The sequence below is a fragment of the Pseudochaenichthys georgianus genome, unplaced genomic scaffold, assembly GCF_902827115.2.
Source record: "Pseudochaenichthys georgianus unplaced genomic scaffold, fPseGeo1.2 scaffold_567_arrow_ctg1, whole genome shotgun sequence".
Taxonomy (NCBI): domain Eukaryota; kingdom Metazoa; phylum Chordata; class Actinopteri; order Perciformes; family Channichthyidae; genus Pseudochaenichthys; species Pseudochaenichthys georgianus.
In genome coordinates, this window is record NW_027263128.1 from 60,100 (window position 1) to 79,502 (window position 19,403).

Consider the following 19,403-nt stretch of genomic DNA (forward strand, 5'->3'; position numbering starts at 1 on the left):
CAAAGTTCTCTTTCAACCTCGCAATGAAATCTGTCATCACATCCGTGATTTGTGCCGGGATGTGATGTGTTTGAGGAGCGTCGGAAAATGCAGCATCCGACCCGTGCTCAAGTCGGTCGCGAAAAGGTCCAGTTTGCGTGCATCTGCTCCACGAGATCAATGGCCGTTTTGTCTCTGGTTACGCTTCAGAGTTGAGAGAGACATATTTTAGAGTTGCTATCATAGGACCCCCGTTACTAGCACCACGAGATGCACTTTCAAAACACGTGTCTATGCAAGGCGGAGTGTTGCGTTAATGGTCTGAACTAGTGTGGGAATTTGGCCACGGGAGGCTGGGCCGCTCGGGAGTTGGTTCTGGGCCGCCATTTGAAAAGGCCTGGTGAAGGGGGTGGTTCGGGATTGGGCCTAAATGTGTTAAAATGTTGTTTCTAAGTGACTTCCTGTCCCCACAGGTTCCTCTTCCTGCTGCTCGGCCCGTTTGGAAAAGGTCCGCAGTACCACGAGATCGGGCGCTCCATCGCCACGCTGATGACGGACGAGGTGAGATGTTGCATAGTATAATTTTACACTTTAAATACTAATATGAAGCACCGATAGCCCGTCTGATTATACAGCCACTTCCTGTCACATCTTCCTAAGCTTTTCTCGGTAAAATGTAAATGACATGCTTTATTATATATTAATTATATATAGTGCCACTGTAACTTTATTTTCTAACAGTTTAAATTCACGTCTAGCTCCTAAATGTTCTCAGACTGAAGGGGTGACCATTTTCAGGCGATCATCATATCGATCTTAGGTTTGAAATCACCGTGTTTGCAAGTTTCGCCCGTCTCAATGGCCTGTAATGTAAATGTAACACAACTTTGGTTTAAACTTGTATTTGTTCATTCACCACACGCAGGATGTTGCACACGTTCACGTCTCTCTGTGTCTGCTAGATCTTCCACGACGTCGCCTACAAGGCGAAGGACCGGACGGACCTGCTGTCGGGGATCGATGAGTTCCTGGATCAGGTGACCGTCCTCCCGCCGGGGGAATGGGACCCCAGCATCCGCATCGAGCCCCCGAAGAGCGTCCCCTCCCAGGTGAGACCGGCGTCTTCCCATTTCGCCCCTTTTTTACATTAGGCCACACACGAAAATATACTTGTTGGCTTGGTCGTGGGTTTTAGGGTTGGGTTGAGGAAGAGCGCAGGGCTCTGGTGAACATGCACCGACAGAACACCACAGAAGAAGAAAGGGCCTCTTTAAGTGGCCGATGCACCTGAATGGGCGTCTCGTCATAACTCTGGTTTCTGCAGATGGTCGGTCTTTATTTGCTGTGTGTGTGTGTGTGTGTGTGTGTGTGTGTGTGTGTGTGTGTGTGTGTGTGTGTGTGTGTGTGTGTGTGTGTGTGTGTGTGTGTGTGTGTGTGTGTGTGTGTGTGTGTGTGTGTGTGTGTGTGTGTGTGTGTGTGTGTGTGTGTGTGTGTGTGTGTGTGTGTGTGTGTGTGTGTGTGTGTGTGTGTGTGTGTGTGTGTGTGTGTGTGTGTGTGTGTGTGTGTGTGTGTGTGTGTGTGTGTGTGTGTGTGTGTGTGTGTGTGGTGAAGAGTTCCTCTCTGCGGGTGGTTTTCTGGCCTCCAGGTAATAAAGTAAATAAATAAAAGCATCGCTCCGCATGCCACTTTGATTATGATCAAATTAGGATTAGAGTTTATAGATCTAATGTCGCATCCCATGAAGCATTGCTTGCAGTCTGTTGACCAATCAGAGGCTGTGGTTGGGGCTGCGTGGGAAGGGGCGAAAGGGGAATACACCGGTGAGACCGCATTCCATTCAACCTCATCTCCGAACCCCACCACGATCTGAACACAGAATATTCCTTGGTACCGTCGAATCGGAGATACAGGTCCCACGAAGTCGGACTGAAGCTCTCCTGTGCGCTCCGGTCAGTCCTCACGGTACATACAGAGTGCAATCCCAGATCTAATGTATGTTCGAGTACACTTGAACACGTGTCTCTTCCGTGATCCTGATGCTATCTCAAACATCGGTTTCCCTTGAACTAGTGTTAATTTCGTTGACTAAAACTATGACGAAATATGTTCGTCAACGACCTTTCTTTCCATGACGAAAACGAGACGATGACGAGACGGCACCGACGGCAGTAAACAATAACTGTAACGAAATCATCGTGCGATATCGTCGACGGAAAGTGACGAGACGAAAATGTAGTTTACTAAATAGAAACTATGCCAAAATCTCTCTTTGCTTTCGTTGACGAAAAATGAGAAATATTATCAAAGATAACGTTACATCTCTGATAGTCCGTTTTTCTCCCAGATGTTCCATTTCCATTCAAACATTTCAAAAAGTAGACTAAAATAAATAGTTTTCTTTGACTCAAATAAGACTAGAATGCTCAGACTTTTAGTCGACTAAAACTTGACTGAATAAAAACAAGATGAAGGTGACTAAATATGACTAAAACTAAAAAGGAAATTTAACACAGGGCTAAGACTAAAACTAAATTAAAAAATAGCTGACGAAATTAACACGACCTTGAACTGCGTTTTCATATTTGTCCTTGTTTGATGTTGCAAATGGAGCTGCTGTGATGCAAGTACAATCAGACTTGATCGGACATTCGTTACTCGGACAAATAAGGCCTTAAATGGTATCGACATGTGTTAACTTGATCGACTTCGATATGGTAAGTTCATATTAAATCATGGGTAGTTCTTTAAAGGATAAACACATAGACGGAAGAAACGTTGGTTTTTCCGGTAGGTTATTTGCCAAAGCTATAGGTTACCAGATGTAGGCCTTTTTAATTTAATATTAAGGCCAACTTCTCAGACTGTATATCGACGTATTTTACTGCCACTCACAGGACTGTTGTGTATTATAACGGCCCGTCTCCACTACAGCGTTGACAGCGTCGACAACTCCAATCTGCCCATTCACTTTGAATGGGGTGACGTCACGTTGCCTCGCTTTTTCGCCGAACTGAATTGTGGGTAGCAGAGCGGTCCGTCTCAGGCGTCTCCGGAGTAGCCAGCGCCAGCCAATCAAATCCCGTTTCGGAAAATCTGACAGCTGAAGCCGTAGCCAATCAAACCGCGTCTAAGCTGGGAGAGATATCCCGCCGTTCATTTCTATATTTCAAAAAAAGTTGGAGGAGAAACTAACTATCGCCGTAGCAATCACCCGGTTGTGTATGACCAGACCCTCTTCACCTACCGGGATACAAACTGGAGGAACCAGGCATGGAGGGAGGTGGCAGAGGCAGTGGGGGAAACTGGTAGGTTTTCGCCTGTTTGGGGAGTTTATATATATATATATATATATTGCTCCCATAAAATCCCCGGGGTTTTTTGCTTTGTATGTCGGGGGCGAGAGATTCATGTGATTGGTTGTTGGTCGCGTTGCTTGAATAAAATCCCCAAGCTCCAGACACGCCCAGCTCCAAGCTTTTTTTGGAGCTGTAGTGTGGACGCTCCGTAAGTGTTTAGAAATCTTCCATGGATACCTGCCATTCCTGAAGGCGACATGACTACGGAAGGCCTGTCACTCATGATTCCAAGCCCCGCCCTGCTAAGCCCCGCCCTCCACGCAACATCACGGCCAAAAGTCTAAAAGCGAGAAAAAGTTGAACCTGAAAGCATAAAATCTGCAGGTGAAAAAAAGCATGACTCAAGTATCAACATATAAATAAAAGTGAAATGTGAAAAAATATGATTTAATCAAAGAAATTGCTAAACGGATTTGTTTATGTTTAACCTGAAAAAACGTTTCAAATACTTGTTTGAGTTTGAATTCATCACCGGACCAGAACATTGTGGAATACTCTCAGTGATACATCGAATGGGTTCTTCTTGTGAATGACAGAAAGCTGAGCATATTCAATATCAACTTTAAATCTCTTCCTGCAGGAGAAGAGGAAGTTGCCGTCGGCGCAGAATGGCTCCGCCCACAACTGTGACATCATCAAGGAGTCGGAGCATCAGGCGGGGCCAGAGCTGCAGAGGACGGGCCGGTGTGCAACCCACACCTTTTAACACGTCTATAGCCTATGTACTCTGTGGTGCATAAACATACCGCCTCTGATTTATGTAAATCAAGTGTTAATATTACAAAGAACCAAAAATAATAATTATGCAGTAAAATATTTGTATACAAACATCTGTTTCATATACTAGACATGACAAAGGTCTCCTATCATGCAAAATATATTTTCTACATCACCATGTGTCCCCGGTGTGTCCCCGGTGTGTCCCCGGCGTGTCCCCGATGTGTCTCCGGTGTGTCCCCCGTGTGTCCCCGGTGTGTCCCGGTGTGTCCCTGGTGTGTCCCTGGTGTGTCCCTGTGTCCCCCCGATGTGTCTCCGGTGTGTCCCCCGTGTGTGTCCCCGGTGTGTCCCCGGCGTGTCCCCGGCGTGTCCCCGGTGTGTCTCCGGTGTGTCCCCGTGTGTCCCCGGTGTGTCCCTGGTGTGTCCCTGTGTGTCCCCGATGTGTCTCCGGTGTGTCCCCCGTGTGTGTCCCCGGTGTGTCCCCGGCGTGTCCCCGGTGTGTCCCCCGTGTGTCCCCGTGTGTCCCCGGTGTGTCAGGAGACTCTCAAAGTGTCAGGAAATAAAACCTTCTCTCTTTTCCTCCGTACCCACATCTCTAACAACGAGGGAACAACGGAGCTGATCCAGATTTGCGTCCGTTATGACGTAATATCTGAAATGTGGGCGGGCTTTAGACCCACGGGCCAATCAGAAACGTTGCTGTCAGAAACAATGAGACGTGTTCTGGAAGTAATATGGTCTGTGTTTACGCAGTTATCCCGCGGTAACAGAGGGTTTTTTAAAGCCTTCCTCCTCGTCTGCAGGGCTTTCGGGGGTTTGGTGAACGACGTCCGCAGGAAGATCCCGTTCCTGTGGAGCGACGTGCGGGACGCCGTCAGCCTGCAGTGCGTCGCCTCCGTCCTCTTCCTGTACTGCGCCTGCATGTCGCCCGTCATCGCCTTCGGGGGGCTGCTGGGGGAGGCCACCAAGGGGAACATCGTGAGGACACACTCTACCCACCTCGTCTCTACATCAACACGTGTCCCCTCTTCTCCATGTCTCTTCTACATCAACATGTGTCCCCTCTTCTTCACGTCTCTTCTCCATCAACATGTGTCCCCTCTTCTTCATGTCTCTTCTACATCAACATGTGTCCCCTCTTCTTCATGTCTCTTCTACATCAACATGTGTCCCCTCTTCTTCATGTCTCTTCTACATCAACATGTGTCCCCTCTTCTCCATGTCTCTTCTACATCAACATGTGTCCCCTCTTCTCCATGTCTCTTCTACATCAACATGTGTCCCCTCTTCTCCATGTCTCTTCTACATCAACATGTGTCCCCTCTTCTTCACGTCTCTTCTCCATCAACATGTGTCCCCTCTTCTTCATGTCTCTTCTACATCAACACGTGTCCCCTCTTCTTCACGTCTCTTCTCCATCAACATGTGTCCCCTCTTCTTCATGTCTCTTCCACATCAACATGTGTCCCCTCTTCTTTATGTCTCTTCTACATCAACATGTGTCCCCTCTTCTTCATGTCTCTTCTACATCAACATGTGTCCCCTCTTCTCCATGTCTCTTCTACATCAACATGTGTCCCCTCTTCTCCATGTCTCTTCTACATCAACATGTGTCCCCTCTTCTTCACGTCTCTTCTACATCAACATGTGTCCCCTCTTCTTCATGTCTCTTCCACATCAACATGTGTCCCCTCTTCTTTATGTCTCTTCTACATCAACATGTGTCCCCTCTTCTTTATGTCTCTTCTACATCAACATGTGTCCCCTCTTCTTCACGTCTCTTCTCCATCAACATGTGTCCCCTCTTCTTCATGTCTCTTCCACATCAACATGTGTCCCCTCTTCTTTATGTCTCTTCTACATCAACATGTGTCCCCTCTTCTTCATGTCTCTTCTACATCAACATGTGTCCCCTCTTCTCCATGTCTCTTCTACATCAACATGTGTCCCCTCTTCTCCATGTCTCTTCTACATCAACATGTGTCCCCTCTTCTTCACGTCTCTTCTACATCAACATGTGTCCCCTCTTCTTCATGTCTCTTCCACATCAACATGTGTCCCCTCTTCTTTATGTCTCTTCTACATCAACATGTGTCCCCTCTTCTTCACGTCTCTTCTCCATCAACATGTGTCCCCTCTTCTCCATGTCTCTTCTACATCAACATGTGTCCCCTCTTCTCCATGTCTTCTACATCAACATGTGTCCCCTCTTCTCACGTCTCTTCTACATCAACATGTGTCCCCTCTTCTCCATGTCTCTTCTACATCAACATGTGTCCCCTCTTCTCCATGTCTCTTCTACATCAACATGTGTCCCCTCTTCTCCATGTCTCTTCTACATCAACATGTGTCCCCTCTTCTCCACGTCTCTTCTACATCAACATGTGTCCCCTCTTCTCCACTGTCTCTTCTACATCAACATGTGTCCCCTCTTCTCCATGTCTCTTCTACATCAACATGTGTCCCCTCTTCTCCATGTCTCTTCTACATCAACATGTGTCCCCTCTTCTTCACGTCTCTTCTACATCAACATGTGTCCCCTCTTCTCCATGTCTCTTCTACATCAACATGTGTCCCCTCTTCTCCACGTCTCTTCTACATCAACATGTGTCCCCTCTTCTTCATGTCTCTTCTACATCAACATGTGTCCCCTCTTCTTCATGTCTCTCTCTGTCTCTGGCAGAGTGCCATCGAGTCTCTGTTCGGCGCGTCGATGACCGGCGTGGCGTACTCTCTGTTCGCCGGGCAGCCGCTCACCATCCTGGGCAGCACCGGCCCAGTTCTGGTCTTTGAGAAGATCCTCTTCACTTTCTGCAGGTGAGGAGGGGACACCTGCACGTAGATAGTCCTCTGTCTCACTGTCCCAGAGAGAAGCGGTGAATGAGATCGGTGGGAGAGGAGCAAAGGGATATGTGTGGCTGTAAACAAACTGATAATTAATAGCGTGACTAAAACAGTGGCGGCCGGCCCATAGGGGCTTAAAGCGAGCCCCGCGTTGCCGTGGAAACGCGCCATTGCATCACCAGAAGTCCTAATTTAAGGGGTCATTTCTCACTATATCAACAGCCACACCAAAAATATTTTCCACCAGCCGCCACTGGACTAAAACAGACTTTGTGAAGAAGACATCCTGGGCTTTTATTTTCCTTCCATTGACTCGTGAAAAACCTGAACAATATCATGGAACGATTCCCACCGCTACGGGACTGTAATAATTAAGACGGAGCCACAAAAACACGGAGTCCTTGAGTTTTAAAGATTTAAACAAGCTGCTTTTTATTTGATTCGTTTGTACATTAGATGTGAGTGAATGAAGTCGTCTTAAAGGTTCCTCAGGTCGTCTTAAGGCGCTCGCTGGGGGAACAGCAGGAAGCCGCTGAAGGTGCTGTGGCGGTTGCTGTTGTCCCAGATCTGAGTGTTGGTCCACAGCACCATCTTCAGTCTGTCGCCCTCCTCCAGCATCAGGGCGGCGCCGTTGGACGCCGTGTCGCTGCCCTCACCCCCCGGCTGCTCGTGGGCGATCAGCTGGATCTGGTTGTCGTTCCTGTAAAGCACGGCGCTCATGGGGAAGTTGGAGGGGGCGTTGGCGGTGAAGCGGATGTAGTAAACTCCACGAATCGGCGCCGTGAACTCACCTGCGGGAAGGACAGGTTAAAGAACACGGGACCAAATAACTGAAGCGCACAGTTCCCACGTTCAGGATCCTTCATTTTACTTTTACAATATTATTAACAGTTTCATATATATATATATATATATATCAGTATGTAGTGTCTCTACTTTAAAGAGTCCTCTCCTGCTGATGTCCAGGTGTATATCAGTATGTAGTGTCTCTACTTTAAAGAGTCCTCTCCTGCTGATGTTCAGGTGTATATCAGTATGTAGTGTCTCTACTTTAAAGAGTCCTCTCCTGCTGATGTCCAGGTGTATATCAGTATGTAGTGTCTCTACTTTAAAGAGTCCTCTCCTGCTGATGTTCAGGTGTATATCAGTATGTAGTGTCTCTACTTTAAAGAGTTCTCTCCTGCTGATGTTCAGGTGTATATCAGTATGTAGTGTCTCTACTTTAAAGAGTCCTCTCCTGCTGATGTTCAGGTGTATATCAGCATGTAGTGTCTCTACTTTAAAGAGTCCTCTCCTGCTGATGTTCAGGTGTATATCAGTATGTAGTGTCTCTACTTTAAAGAGTCCTCTCCTGCTGATGTTCAGGTGCATATCAGTATGTAGTGTCTCTACTTTAAAGAGTCCTCTCCTGCTGATGTTCAGGTGTATATCAGTAAGTAGTGTCTCTACTTTAAAGAGTCCTCTCCTGCTGATGTTCAGGTGTATATCAGTATGTAGTCTCTCTACTTTAAAGAGTCCTCTCCTGCTGATGTTCAGGTGTATATCAGTATGTAGTGTTTCTACTTTAAAGAGTGCTCTCCTGCTGATGTTCAGGTGTATATCAGTATGTAGTGTTTCTACTTTAAAGAGTCCTCTCCTGCTGATGTTCAGGTGTATATCAGTGTGTAGTGTCTCTACTTTAAAGAGTCCTCTCCTGCTGATGTTCAGGTGTATATCAGTATGTAGTGTCTCTACTTTAAAGAGTTCTCTCCTGCTGATGTTCAGGTGTATATCAGTATGTAGTGTCTCTACTTTAAAGAGTCCTCTCCTGCTGATGTTCAGGTGTATATCAGCATGTAGTGTCTCTACTTTAAAGAGTCCTCTCCTGCTGATGTTCAGGTGTATATCAGTATGTAGTGTCTCTACTTTAAAGAGTCCTCTCCTGCTGATGTTCAGGTGTGTATCAGTATGTAGTGTCTCTACTTTAAAGAGTCCTCTCCTGCTGATGTTCAGGTGTATATCAGTATGTAGTGTCTCTACTTTAAAGAGTCCTCTCCTGCTGATGTTCAGGTGTGTATCAGTATGTAGTGTCTCTACTTTAAAGAGTCCTCTCCTGCTGATGTTCAGGTGTATATCAGTATGTAGTGTCTCTACTTTAAAGAGTCCTCTCCTGCTGATGTTCAGGTGTATATCAGTATGTAGTGTCTCTACTTTAAAGAGTCCTCTCCTGCTGATGTTCAGGTGTGTATCAGTATGTAGTGTCTCTACTTTAAAGAGTCCTCTCCTGCTGATGTTCAGGTGTATATCAGTATGTAGTGTCTCTACTTTAAAGAGTCCAATAGAGGCGTTTCACAGATTTGAGTGTTGTTGTTCTTTCTGTGAGTATAAACATGTAGTTTAATTACGATGCACGTGAACAGGTGTGATATATCCTCTCGTCACTGACCGGTCTCGGAGTTGTACGCCTGTCCGATGTTTGTCATGACGTCTTTGTAGATGAGAGTTTTTCTTCCTGACGTCGTCTTCACGAGGCCGTTACCTCCGAGAGAGACGGAAAACGCCACATTCGGTACATCTGGAGAAAATCCACAATAAATCCACAAACAAATTAAAGATATCAAATACTTGCAAATGTTCTATACACACTTTTAAAGTAATCAGCAGTTATAATATGTTATGTATATATTTAAAACAATGTAATGAGTTTCAAATGTACGTTTATTTTTTATTTAAAACTGTGACAAACTACAGTATCTTCTTGTTTATTCCCCTACATTCAAAAGCATTTATTTTATAGTAAGAACAACGATAATACTCGTACAATAAAAATAACTTACTGTCCAGGGAAATATTTTTAGTATTTCTCACATTTTATGATATTTTCATCGTTTCAATCTCCACAGAAAGTGCAGAATATTTTGTGGCTTTTTCAAAGTAACAAATACGTTAATGTTGAATTTTTAAATGTAAACTTTGAGATGCAAGAATTACATTAAAACACCTATTCAAAAGTTAGATCGAATAAAATATGGACAAAAGACACTAAAACGAATTAAAAAACATTCTTTTGTGTGAGTTCTGGGGTTCCTTTTGATCAAATACAACTATTTGAATTGGAGTTGGGTTGATATATCGCCCATTTAAATGATGATACTTACAAAGATTACAAAGATTTAAAAAGTAGTTTCATCATTGTGTAATAGCTCATAATATCCACAAGAGGGCGATCCTCCATAAAAGTTACCACCCAGTTCACAATGCCAAGGAGGGGCGCTTGTTTTGTGAAACTCTATGTCCACTATCATTTCTTGCTGCTATAACCCTAACAATTATAGCAGTCATTTAGTTTTCTGTCTACACGTTTTTTAAATCACATTAATATAATTACTTTAAGGAGTTACTGACCTCTCATCGTCTTCAGCTCGCTCTCTGTGCTGTTCAGTCTCTCTAGGATGCCTACAAAAACAACAATTCATTCTTAGCGTCCAACGTACAGCATGAGGGTCGTGTGAAAGCAAACGCATTGTGAGTTGTACCTCTGTTTTCTGCCTGAAGCTGCATCAGAGAAACCTCAAGGGTCTTCATCTCGGCTTCAGCGTCAAACTCTTTGGGAGGTTCGTCCACCCTTTAGCACAAAGACACAAAAACAAGTGTCCACCTTTTTAGAAGACAGTCCCCACTTTAGCACCAAAACAAGTGTCCACTTTTAGCAGGTAGTCCCCACTTTAACACAAAGACAGAAACAAGTGTATCCCTTTAGAAGGCAGTCCACCATTTGACACAAAGACAGAAACAAGTGTCCACCTTTAGAAGGTAGTCCTCACTTTAACACAAAGACAGAAACAAGTGTCCACCTTTAGAAGGTAGTCCCCACTTTAACACAAAGACAGAAACAAGTGTCCACCTTTAGCAGGTAGTCCTCACTTTAACACAAAGACAGAAACAAGTGTCCACCTTTAGAAGGTAGTCCCCACTTTAACACAAAGACAGAAACAAGTGTCCACCTTTAGAAGGTAGTCCCCACTTTAACACAAAGACAGAAACAAGTGTCCACATTTAGCAGGTAGTCCCCACTTTAACACAAAGACAGAAACAAGTGTCCACCTTTAGCAGGTAGTCCCCACTTTAACACAAAGACAGAAACAAGTGTCCACCTTTAGCAGGTAGTCCCCACTTTAACACAAAGACAAAAACAAGTGTCCATATTTAGAACGTAGTCCCCACTTTAACACAAAGACAGAAACAAGTGTCCACCTTTAGCAGGTAGTCCCCACTTTAACACAAAGACAGAAACAAGTGTCCACATTTAGCAGGTAGTCCCCACTTTAACACCAAGACAGAAACAAGTGTCCACCTTTAGCACGTAGTCCCCACTTTAACACAAAGACAGAAACAAGTGTCCACATTTAGCAGGTAGTCCCCACTTTAACACAAAGACAGAAACAAGTGTCCACATTTAGCAGGTAGTCCCCACTTTAACACCAAGACAGAAACAAGTGTCCACCTTTAGCACGTAGTCCCCACTTTAACACCAAGACAGAAACAAGTGTCCACCTTTAGCAGGTAGTCCCCACTTTAACACAAAGACAGAAACAAGTGTCCACATTTAGCAGGTAGTCCCCACTTTAACACCAAGACAGAAACAAGTGTCCACCTTTAGCACGTAGTCCCCACTTTAACACAAAGACAGAAACAAGTGTCCACATTTAGCAGGTAGTCCCCACTTTAACACAAAGACAGAAACAAGTGTCCACATTTAGCAGGTAGTCCCCACTTTAACACAAAGACAGAAACAAGTGTCCACATTTAGCACGTAGTCCCCACTTTAACACAAAGACAGAAACAAGTGTCCACCTTTAGCAGGTAGTCCCCACTTTAACACAAAGACAGAAACAAGTGTCCATATTTAGCAGGTAGTCCCCACTTTAACACAAAGACAGAAACAAGTGTCCACATTTAGCAGGTAGTCCCCACTTTAACACAAAGACAGAAACAAGTGTCCACCTTTAGCAGGTAGTCCCCACTTTAACACAAAGACAGAAACAAGTGTCCATATTTAGCAGGTAGTCCCCACTTTAACACAAAGACAGAAACAAGTGTCCACCTTTAGCAGGTAGTCCCCACTTTAACACAAAGACAGAAACAAGTGTCCACCTTTAGAAGACAGTCCCCACTTTAACACAAAGACAGAAACAAGTGTCCACATTTAGCAGGTAGTCCCCACTTTAACACAAAGACAGAAACAAGTGTCCACCTTTAGCAGGTAGTCCCCACTTTAACACAAAGACAGAAACAAGTGTCCACCTTTAGCAGGTAGTCCCCACTTTAACACAAAGACAGAAACAAGTGTGAACATTTAGCAGGTAGTCCCCACTTTAACACAAAGACAGAAACAAGTGTCCACCTTTAGCAGGTAGTCCCCACTTTAACACAAAGACAGAAACAAGTGTCCACCTTTAGCAGGTAGTCCCCACTTTAACACAAAGACAGAAACAAGTGTCCACATTTAGCAGGTAGTCCCCACTTTAACACAAAGACAGAAACAAGTGTCCACCTTTAGCAGGTAGTCCCCACTTTAACACAAAGACAGAAACAAGTGTCCACATTTAGCAGGTAGTCCCCACTTTAACACAAAGACAGAAACAAGTGTCCACATTTAGCAGGTAGTCCCCACTTTAACACAAAGACAGAAACAAGTGTCAACATTTAGCAGGTAGTCCCCACTTTAACACAAAGACAGAAACAAGTGTCCACCTTTAGCAGGTAGTCCCCACTTTAACACAAAGACAGAAACAAGTGTCCACATTTAGCAGGTAGTCCCCACTTTAACACAAAGACAGAAACAAGTGTGAACATTTAGCAGGTAGTCCCCACTTTAACACAAAGACAGAAACAAGTGTCCACCTTTAGCAGGTAGTCCCCACTTTAACACAAAGACAGAAACAAGTGTCCACATTTAGCAGGTAGTCCCCACTTTAACACAAAGACAGAAACAAGTGTCCACATTTAGCAGGTAGTCCCCACTTTAACACAAAGACAGAAACAAGTGTGAACATTTAGCAGGTAGTCCCCACTTTAACACAAAGACAGAAACAAGTGTCCATATTTAGAAGGTAGTCCCCACTTTAACACAAAGACAGAAACAAGTGTCCACATTTAGCAGGTAGTCCCCACTTTAATACAGCAGTCGACGCAGTCCGCCTTTACTGTTTTTCTGAGCAGTGGTGGCGAGAAAAATCAGTGACGTAAATGGTGATGTCATGACGTGGCACCACTTGGTGGAAAGCGAAACAAGGTCTCTAGAGCTAACTACTAAGAACCAAACCAGCACCAACTGGTTTTCAGTGGAAAGGGGTGTAGCAGAGAGGGTAGAAACACGGGCGTGGCGCTCACATTGAGAACAGCAGGAAGCCGCTGAAGGTGCTGTGGTGGTTGCTGTTGTCCCAGATCTGAGTGTTGGTCCACAGCACCATCTTCAGTCTGTCGCCCGCCTCCAGCATCAGGGCGGCGCCGTTGGACGCCGTGTCGCTGCCCTCGCCCCCCGGCTGCTCGTGGGCGATCAGCTGGATCTGGTTGTCGTTCCTGTAAAGCACGGCGCTCATGGGGAAGTTGGAGGGGGCGTTGGCGGTGAAGCGGATGTAGTAAACTCCACGAATCGGCGCCGTGAACTCACCTGCGGGAGGAAGTTAGTGGGAGGATTTAGACCGAGCACGTGGGAGGCAGCTTCGTTACCTGAGAGCACGTCCGGCTGTCTTTGGTTTGTAAAACTTCACACATGGAAGTTAAAAGTGAAGGACGAGTATTTTGCGAAATGCTGGGTAAAATATCTAACATATAGATTTAAAAAAATGTATAGCAATGTTGTTGTTGTTTTTTTTTATCTTTTTTTTTTTATTTGTTTTTTTTATCTTTTTACTGTACAAAATGGACCTTGTGCGTTACACTAATTATTAGTTATCTAATTAAAACACATTATTGAACTCACTCTGTGTTTGATTATCTGGTAATTAAACAACACACTCTCACTCCCTAAGCGTCCAATAGCGACGTTTGGTCAGTGTCCGTGGCGTCCAGTTGTGACGCTCCGAGGCTCCTTCAGCGTCATAAAGGGACGCAAATAGCTTTCAACTGATTGCAATGTATTCCCATCTGCGTCGGGATTTGACGCTCATGGAAGCACGGCATTCGTTTGTGTCGGCTGCCCTTAAAGGCAATGTGAGCGTCCATTCCCATTGGATAACGGAGAATTGTACACCCGGAAGTAAGTACTCCTCTTACTGTTGATTGATTTTACAGTGATATCTGCACTACTCATCGACTAAAAAACACCAGACTATCCTTGTTAATTACACAACATTGATTGGTTTAAATTGTGTGCAATGCTTTTGTATTTTTCCCCTTCGATTCGGAGAAACAAATATGTTTTCTGAGTAAAGGATGGCAGAAGACACTACACTACCCAGAATCCCCAGCTATCGTTTGGACTACACCATGTGCTCTGTTTGACAAACCCCGTTTTTTTCACCATTCATTCCGATGGCTGGCGTCTATGTCACGTGATCTTCAAATGTCTCCCTGCAGAAAAAGAAAACATGGCCGAACTTCGTTTTATTCTGGGTGGAAAATGCCTATTTTAAAGTTAGTTTGGCCATTAAAATGCGTTTTGATGTCATTTGATGCGAGAAATATGAGTTGTTATTTCAGATTATGTGTGCAGTGGATGTACATGATCTTTAGTTTGCTAGTTATTACGAAGATTACTTCAGGAAATCGCGACGTTTTCATTGTTACCAAGGTGGTTGCTAGGGACGCTGCTATCGATATTATTTCTGTTATGTTGTGTAACTGTTTAATGGTGTTATCTTTATTGCTACCCCCTTCCCCGTCAATGTATAGTGTTGGTCCACAGCCTAAACATATTAGTTTAACTAAATCCGCATCTAAAAATAGCCTACGTTATTTCCCCCCTGTGCAATTCCAGTCTCACATCTCACAGCACACCGTCATTAACAAATACCGGAAACAGACCAAAATAATAATAATACCTTATTCCGAGTGTGCTTGCTTTTCTCTTTGAAAGTCATCACATAACGGCATTGTAATACACGGTTCGGCTGCATTACATATTACATATCTGCCGTAGTTCTGTATGTATAGAGCCCTGATGAGAAGACAAACATGAGGAACTGAAAACGTGACGTGGATCATAAATATATCAGCCATTAAACAACATCTTACATTTCTTTTCACACAATGCGTCTCCTTGCAGTATCAACACTAATTCGGCTCACTTTTATATTTGATCCAATTGGTAGATAGGCTGTATTTACACCATAAAGGTGCACAGCTGATAGAAAGGGACACCTGGTGGTTAAAGCATGTTATTGAATTTCAATATTTTTATTATTAGATATTAATACGATCCCTATAAAGTATATTCATTACTCGTTATTCTCTACTAATTGTTAATTAAAGACCGTATATAATGACTATTTTGCACATCCCTTTCAAGATTTCAAGATGTTCTAAGGTTTATTGACATATCATTAGGCCTACACAACTATGGTGTAGTTCTGCACTGAATGAAAAACTTGGGTTGCAGGTTCCTCAACAGTGCATTACAAGACATCTATCAATATGTGTGCATACCTCCAGCAATGTTAACTATGTTGAAGCACTTATTTTAACTGATATTATACATAATGTATTATACTCTTATATGTATGTAGATATTTCCCTAACCCTAACCTATGTAGATATTTCATCTCCGGCCTTGTCAGGTATTGAACAATCAATAAATAAAGAACACAGAATTGTTGAATATAAAACACAGAATTTGTGTGATTATACTAAATGATTTTCAAATAAACACAACTGCATATTTAACTGTTACACATGCTGATGTAACGCAAATGTTCCAACTTGGGATCAATAAAGTATATCTTATCTTAAGCTGATCGATGGCTACTGCCATATTTGCACAATGTGCCTCTGAACCTTGACAAGTGCATGTTTCAGGCTTATCAATTAATGTAATGTAATGTTATCACAGGGGTCACACACATAAGACCAGCTGTTAAATAAAGCTCTTCTGACCTTAGCTGGCATGTGGGTATATATAGTAATACTGCCCATTATGGGCACAAGCAATTTTCACCCATTTATTAATTATATGTTTTAAATGTGAGTGTTTCCTGTCCCCTAAACCTCCAGGGATGTACACAGTTTAATACTGGCAACTTCTTATTATGGGAAATACGAAAACGTCTTTTAAAACTACAACTCCCAGTAGAGACGTGCCATAGAGAACATGTTGCGAAACAGAATAGCCAGCATGTGTAGTTCTGGGGACGGGGTGGGGGAGGGGGGACGCGGTGGACCCGTTCAAATCCAGTTTTGGACAGTCTGCCGTGGTTCCATCCCATTTCAAGTGCTGTTCGAGAATCGGCTTAACCCTCGGAGCACACTCTCCAATCACAGAGCTTGAGGACTATCACGGGGTTTGTCAAACAGAGCACATGGTGTAGTCCAAACGATAGCTGGGGATTCTGGGTAGTGTAGTGTCTTCTGCCATCCTTTACTCCTGGGAATGGACGCTCACATTGCCTTTAAGGGCAGCCGACATAAACGAATGCCGTGCTTCCATGAGCGTCAAATCCCGACGCAGATGGGAATACATTGCAATCAGTTGAAAGCTATTTGCGTCCCTTTATGACGCTGAAGGAGCCTAGGAGCGTCACAATTGGACGCCACGGACACTGACCAAACGTCGCTATTGGACGCTTAGGGAGTGAGAGTGTGTTGAATTAAACATGAATTGATCAGTTTTTAATAGAGTTTTTAATATTTCAGAACTCAGTGTCTGAAACTTGAAAGGCATGTGTTAATAAAAAAATATCCTGTAAATTCTGCTTGTATTAATATAATAATTGAACACAATACTTAATATTCTGCGGCTCGTCCGTGTTTTAAATCCGTAAGTAAAAAGATGTATCTAGTAATACAATGAACGTATTTTATTTCACTGTACAGCATGTCCTTGTATAGGTAACTTCTCCTGCTTTACCTGCACATTAGTCAACATTTGTTTTAATGGCTTCTATATATTTATGTTGCATCGTTGGAGGCGCCTGTGACTTAAGATTGATATGGCAATAAAGCCCTTTGAGCTTTCGAACCTTAATCAAGTTCTTTGTTGGAGCTTTGATGCAAATTCAGTTTAGATTTCCACTTCCTCTCAATGGCAGCTTGTTGATTGTGTCTCACCTGTGTTGGCGTTGTAAGCCCCCCCGACGTTGGTCAGCAGGTCCCTGTAGACGAGGTTTTTGTTTCCGCTGGTCGTCTTCACAAGGCCGTTTCCTCCCAGCGAGGCAGCGAACGCAACTTTAGGGGTTTCTGCACAGAAGACATTCCTCTAGTCCTTTTATACACACACATTTGTTCACCACATCTATACAAATCTAAAGATCATTTCACTCTTATCCTTTTGCGAGGCATCTCTTAAAGATTTCTCACCTTTCACTCTCTTCAGCTCCCTCTCAGCCATGTCCAGACGCAAGCTCATCTCTGCAAACAATTTAGAAATGTTATTTCAGGCGGTATTTATGACCTAAAAGTCGTATTTATTTCTCCTGAAAGACGATAGTAGTCCTTCATTTCGATACACATGCTTTCAACCTTTTTAAAGATTTGGTTTATATGAATAAATACGGTTTACAGGCTTTGGGAATAACGGGTTACATGTAACAAGATGACGTAATCAGGATACAAGGGAACTTTGTCTGATTAGATTTAAAGAATAAGTGATGACAGGACCACAGGGTTACATCTTGACATACAGATGGATATATTATATATTATAACCTGATTAATTTAACAAAAATACATTCTCTGTTTTAATTAAACAGCATTTGTAAACTCTTCCTGTTCCTACACTTTCTATATACAAATATATAAAAAGCTTTATAAACCGTTACAATATGTTTTAAATCGATTCTAAAGGACACTGGGAGCCAATGCAGTGCAGCTCAAACTAACTAATGTCTTTGTTTCATTTTATACTCGGATTAGGTCACTGATTACACTTTTTGTGACTAGTTACTGTAAGGCAGCGGGTCCCAACCTTTTTCAACTCAGGCCCCACTTAAGAATCTAAAAGATGTTCGTATCCCACATTCAACCATAAACAATACGGAGGCTAAATACAGTTCTGATTGGTCGATTCAGAACATGTGACACGTTGTTAATCCAGCAGAACAGACCGCTGTCAAGGACTGTAATGACCGTTGCTAAGGACTGTAATGACCGTTGCTAAGGAGGATCAAGAAAGAGAAAGGAAAGGAGGTTCCATTACAAAAAAAATCTTAATAATGAAAATGTTTCCACACAAATTACAAAGGTATTTGGCGGCCCACTTGCAATGCCCTCGGGTTGGGAACCGCTGGTCCAAGGGATTAGTTTTAAAGTCAAACCCTGGCGGTCTCACCTCGCCTCTCGACCTGCAGATCCTGCAGAGCGGCTTGAAGCTTCTTCAGATCCACTGGCTGAGCTGAGCCGAGCTGAACCAGGCCGAGCAGAACCAGCAGGAGAACCGGAGCCATGATGAGAGAGAGGAGGGGATACAGGAGGGGATACAGGAGGAGAGACAGGGGGAGACAGGAGGGGAGAGGAGGCGCTGCCCTTTATAGACTCGCTGTCTGTGAGTGACGGCCTCCTGCTGACTGAAGTCTCATTGATTATTTGTTGGAAATGCTGAGTGAGTGTTCCCAACAGGGGCGGTTCTAAGGGGGAGCCAACAGGGGCCAGTACCCCCTAACAATGACCAGGGAACCCCCCCCTGTGGCCCCCCTCCAAAAAAACGTTACAATATTACGATTTATTGGAACTAAATCCAACCAGAGACCCGGATGTACAGTGGAGATTAAACATAAAAAACGAATTCTCCAAATGAAAGAAAAAAGAACTACTGAAACAAAGAACTGTAACTTAAATGTAATAAAACAAATTCCTTTACAAAAACAAATACCAACTACTGTATTTCATGTTTATTTTACACAATTACCTTATACTGTCTTTGTCTTTTTGCCCCTCTCATGAAATAAGCGGCCCCTGCCTGGCCCCCCCAGTAAATGGGTCTAGAAGTGTCTGTGTCTCCTGGCCATACTTGCCAACCCTCCCGATTTTCGCGTGAGACTCCCGATTTCATTGCCCTCTCCCGGTTTCCTCCCGGGGTCATATTTCTCCCGCATTTCTCCCGATTTCTGACTAAATCAGATTTACTCAGAACTGTTTCCACTCGGACTGTAATACACACCATTGTTTGGTTTCCATGGTAGCGTGTCTCTTTAGCAGCGCACGCAACTAAAAGTCTGAGAGGGTGAGGAAGATTGTCACAGAAAACTGAACAAGAATCGACAACAAGACCCTCTGCTCACTCCAACCCACACATATTAACCTGGCCTGTAGCATGATGCTACAACAGGACATTTTTTTTAAATATTGAAGTTAGATGCATCAATCTGGTGCACT

At 43.8% G+C, this 19,403-nt stretch overlaps 2 protein-coding genes across 2 annotated transcripts in view; one reads left to right on the top strand and one right to left on the bottom strand.

The window, feature by feature from the left end:
- The window catches only part of LOC117443253 (sodium bicarbonate cotransporter 3-like), a 65,496-nt gene that overhangs the window by 17,031 nt on the left and 29,062 nt on the right, over window positions 1-19,403 (top strand). The window contains exons 7-11 of the mRNA XM_034079218.2: window positions 434-540; window positions 942-1,088; window positions 3,916-4,019; window positions 4,856-5,030; window positions 6,736-6,869. Of these exons, the coding sequence (XP_033935109.1) occupies window positions 434-540; window positions 942-1,088; window positions 3,916-4,019; window positions 4,856-5,030; window positions 6,736-6,869 (667 nt within the window). The remainder of the gene's footprint in view (window positions 1-433; window positions 541-941; window positions 1,089-3,915; window positions 4,020-4,855; window positions 5,031-6,735; window positions 6,870-19,403) is intronic.
- LOC139433521 (complement C1q tumor necrosis factor-related protein 4-like) lies at window positions 6,879-18,475 on the bottom strand. The gene is made up of 8 exons (XM_071202562.1): window positions 18,361-18,475; window positions 17,391-17,441; window positions 17,142-17,270; window positions 13,269-13,548; window positions 10,412-10,500; window positions 10,281-10,331; window positions 9,322-9,450; window positions 6,879-7,687 (listed from the first exon to the last, which is right to left on the bottom strand). Exons 1-8 carry the CDS (start codon window positions 18,473-18,475, stop codon window positions 7,395-7,397), a joined length of 1,137 nt encoding a protein of 378 aa, XP_071058663.1. The 3' UTR covers window positions 6,879-7,394.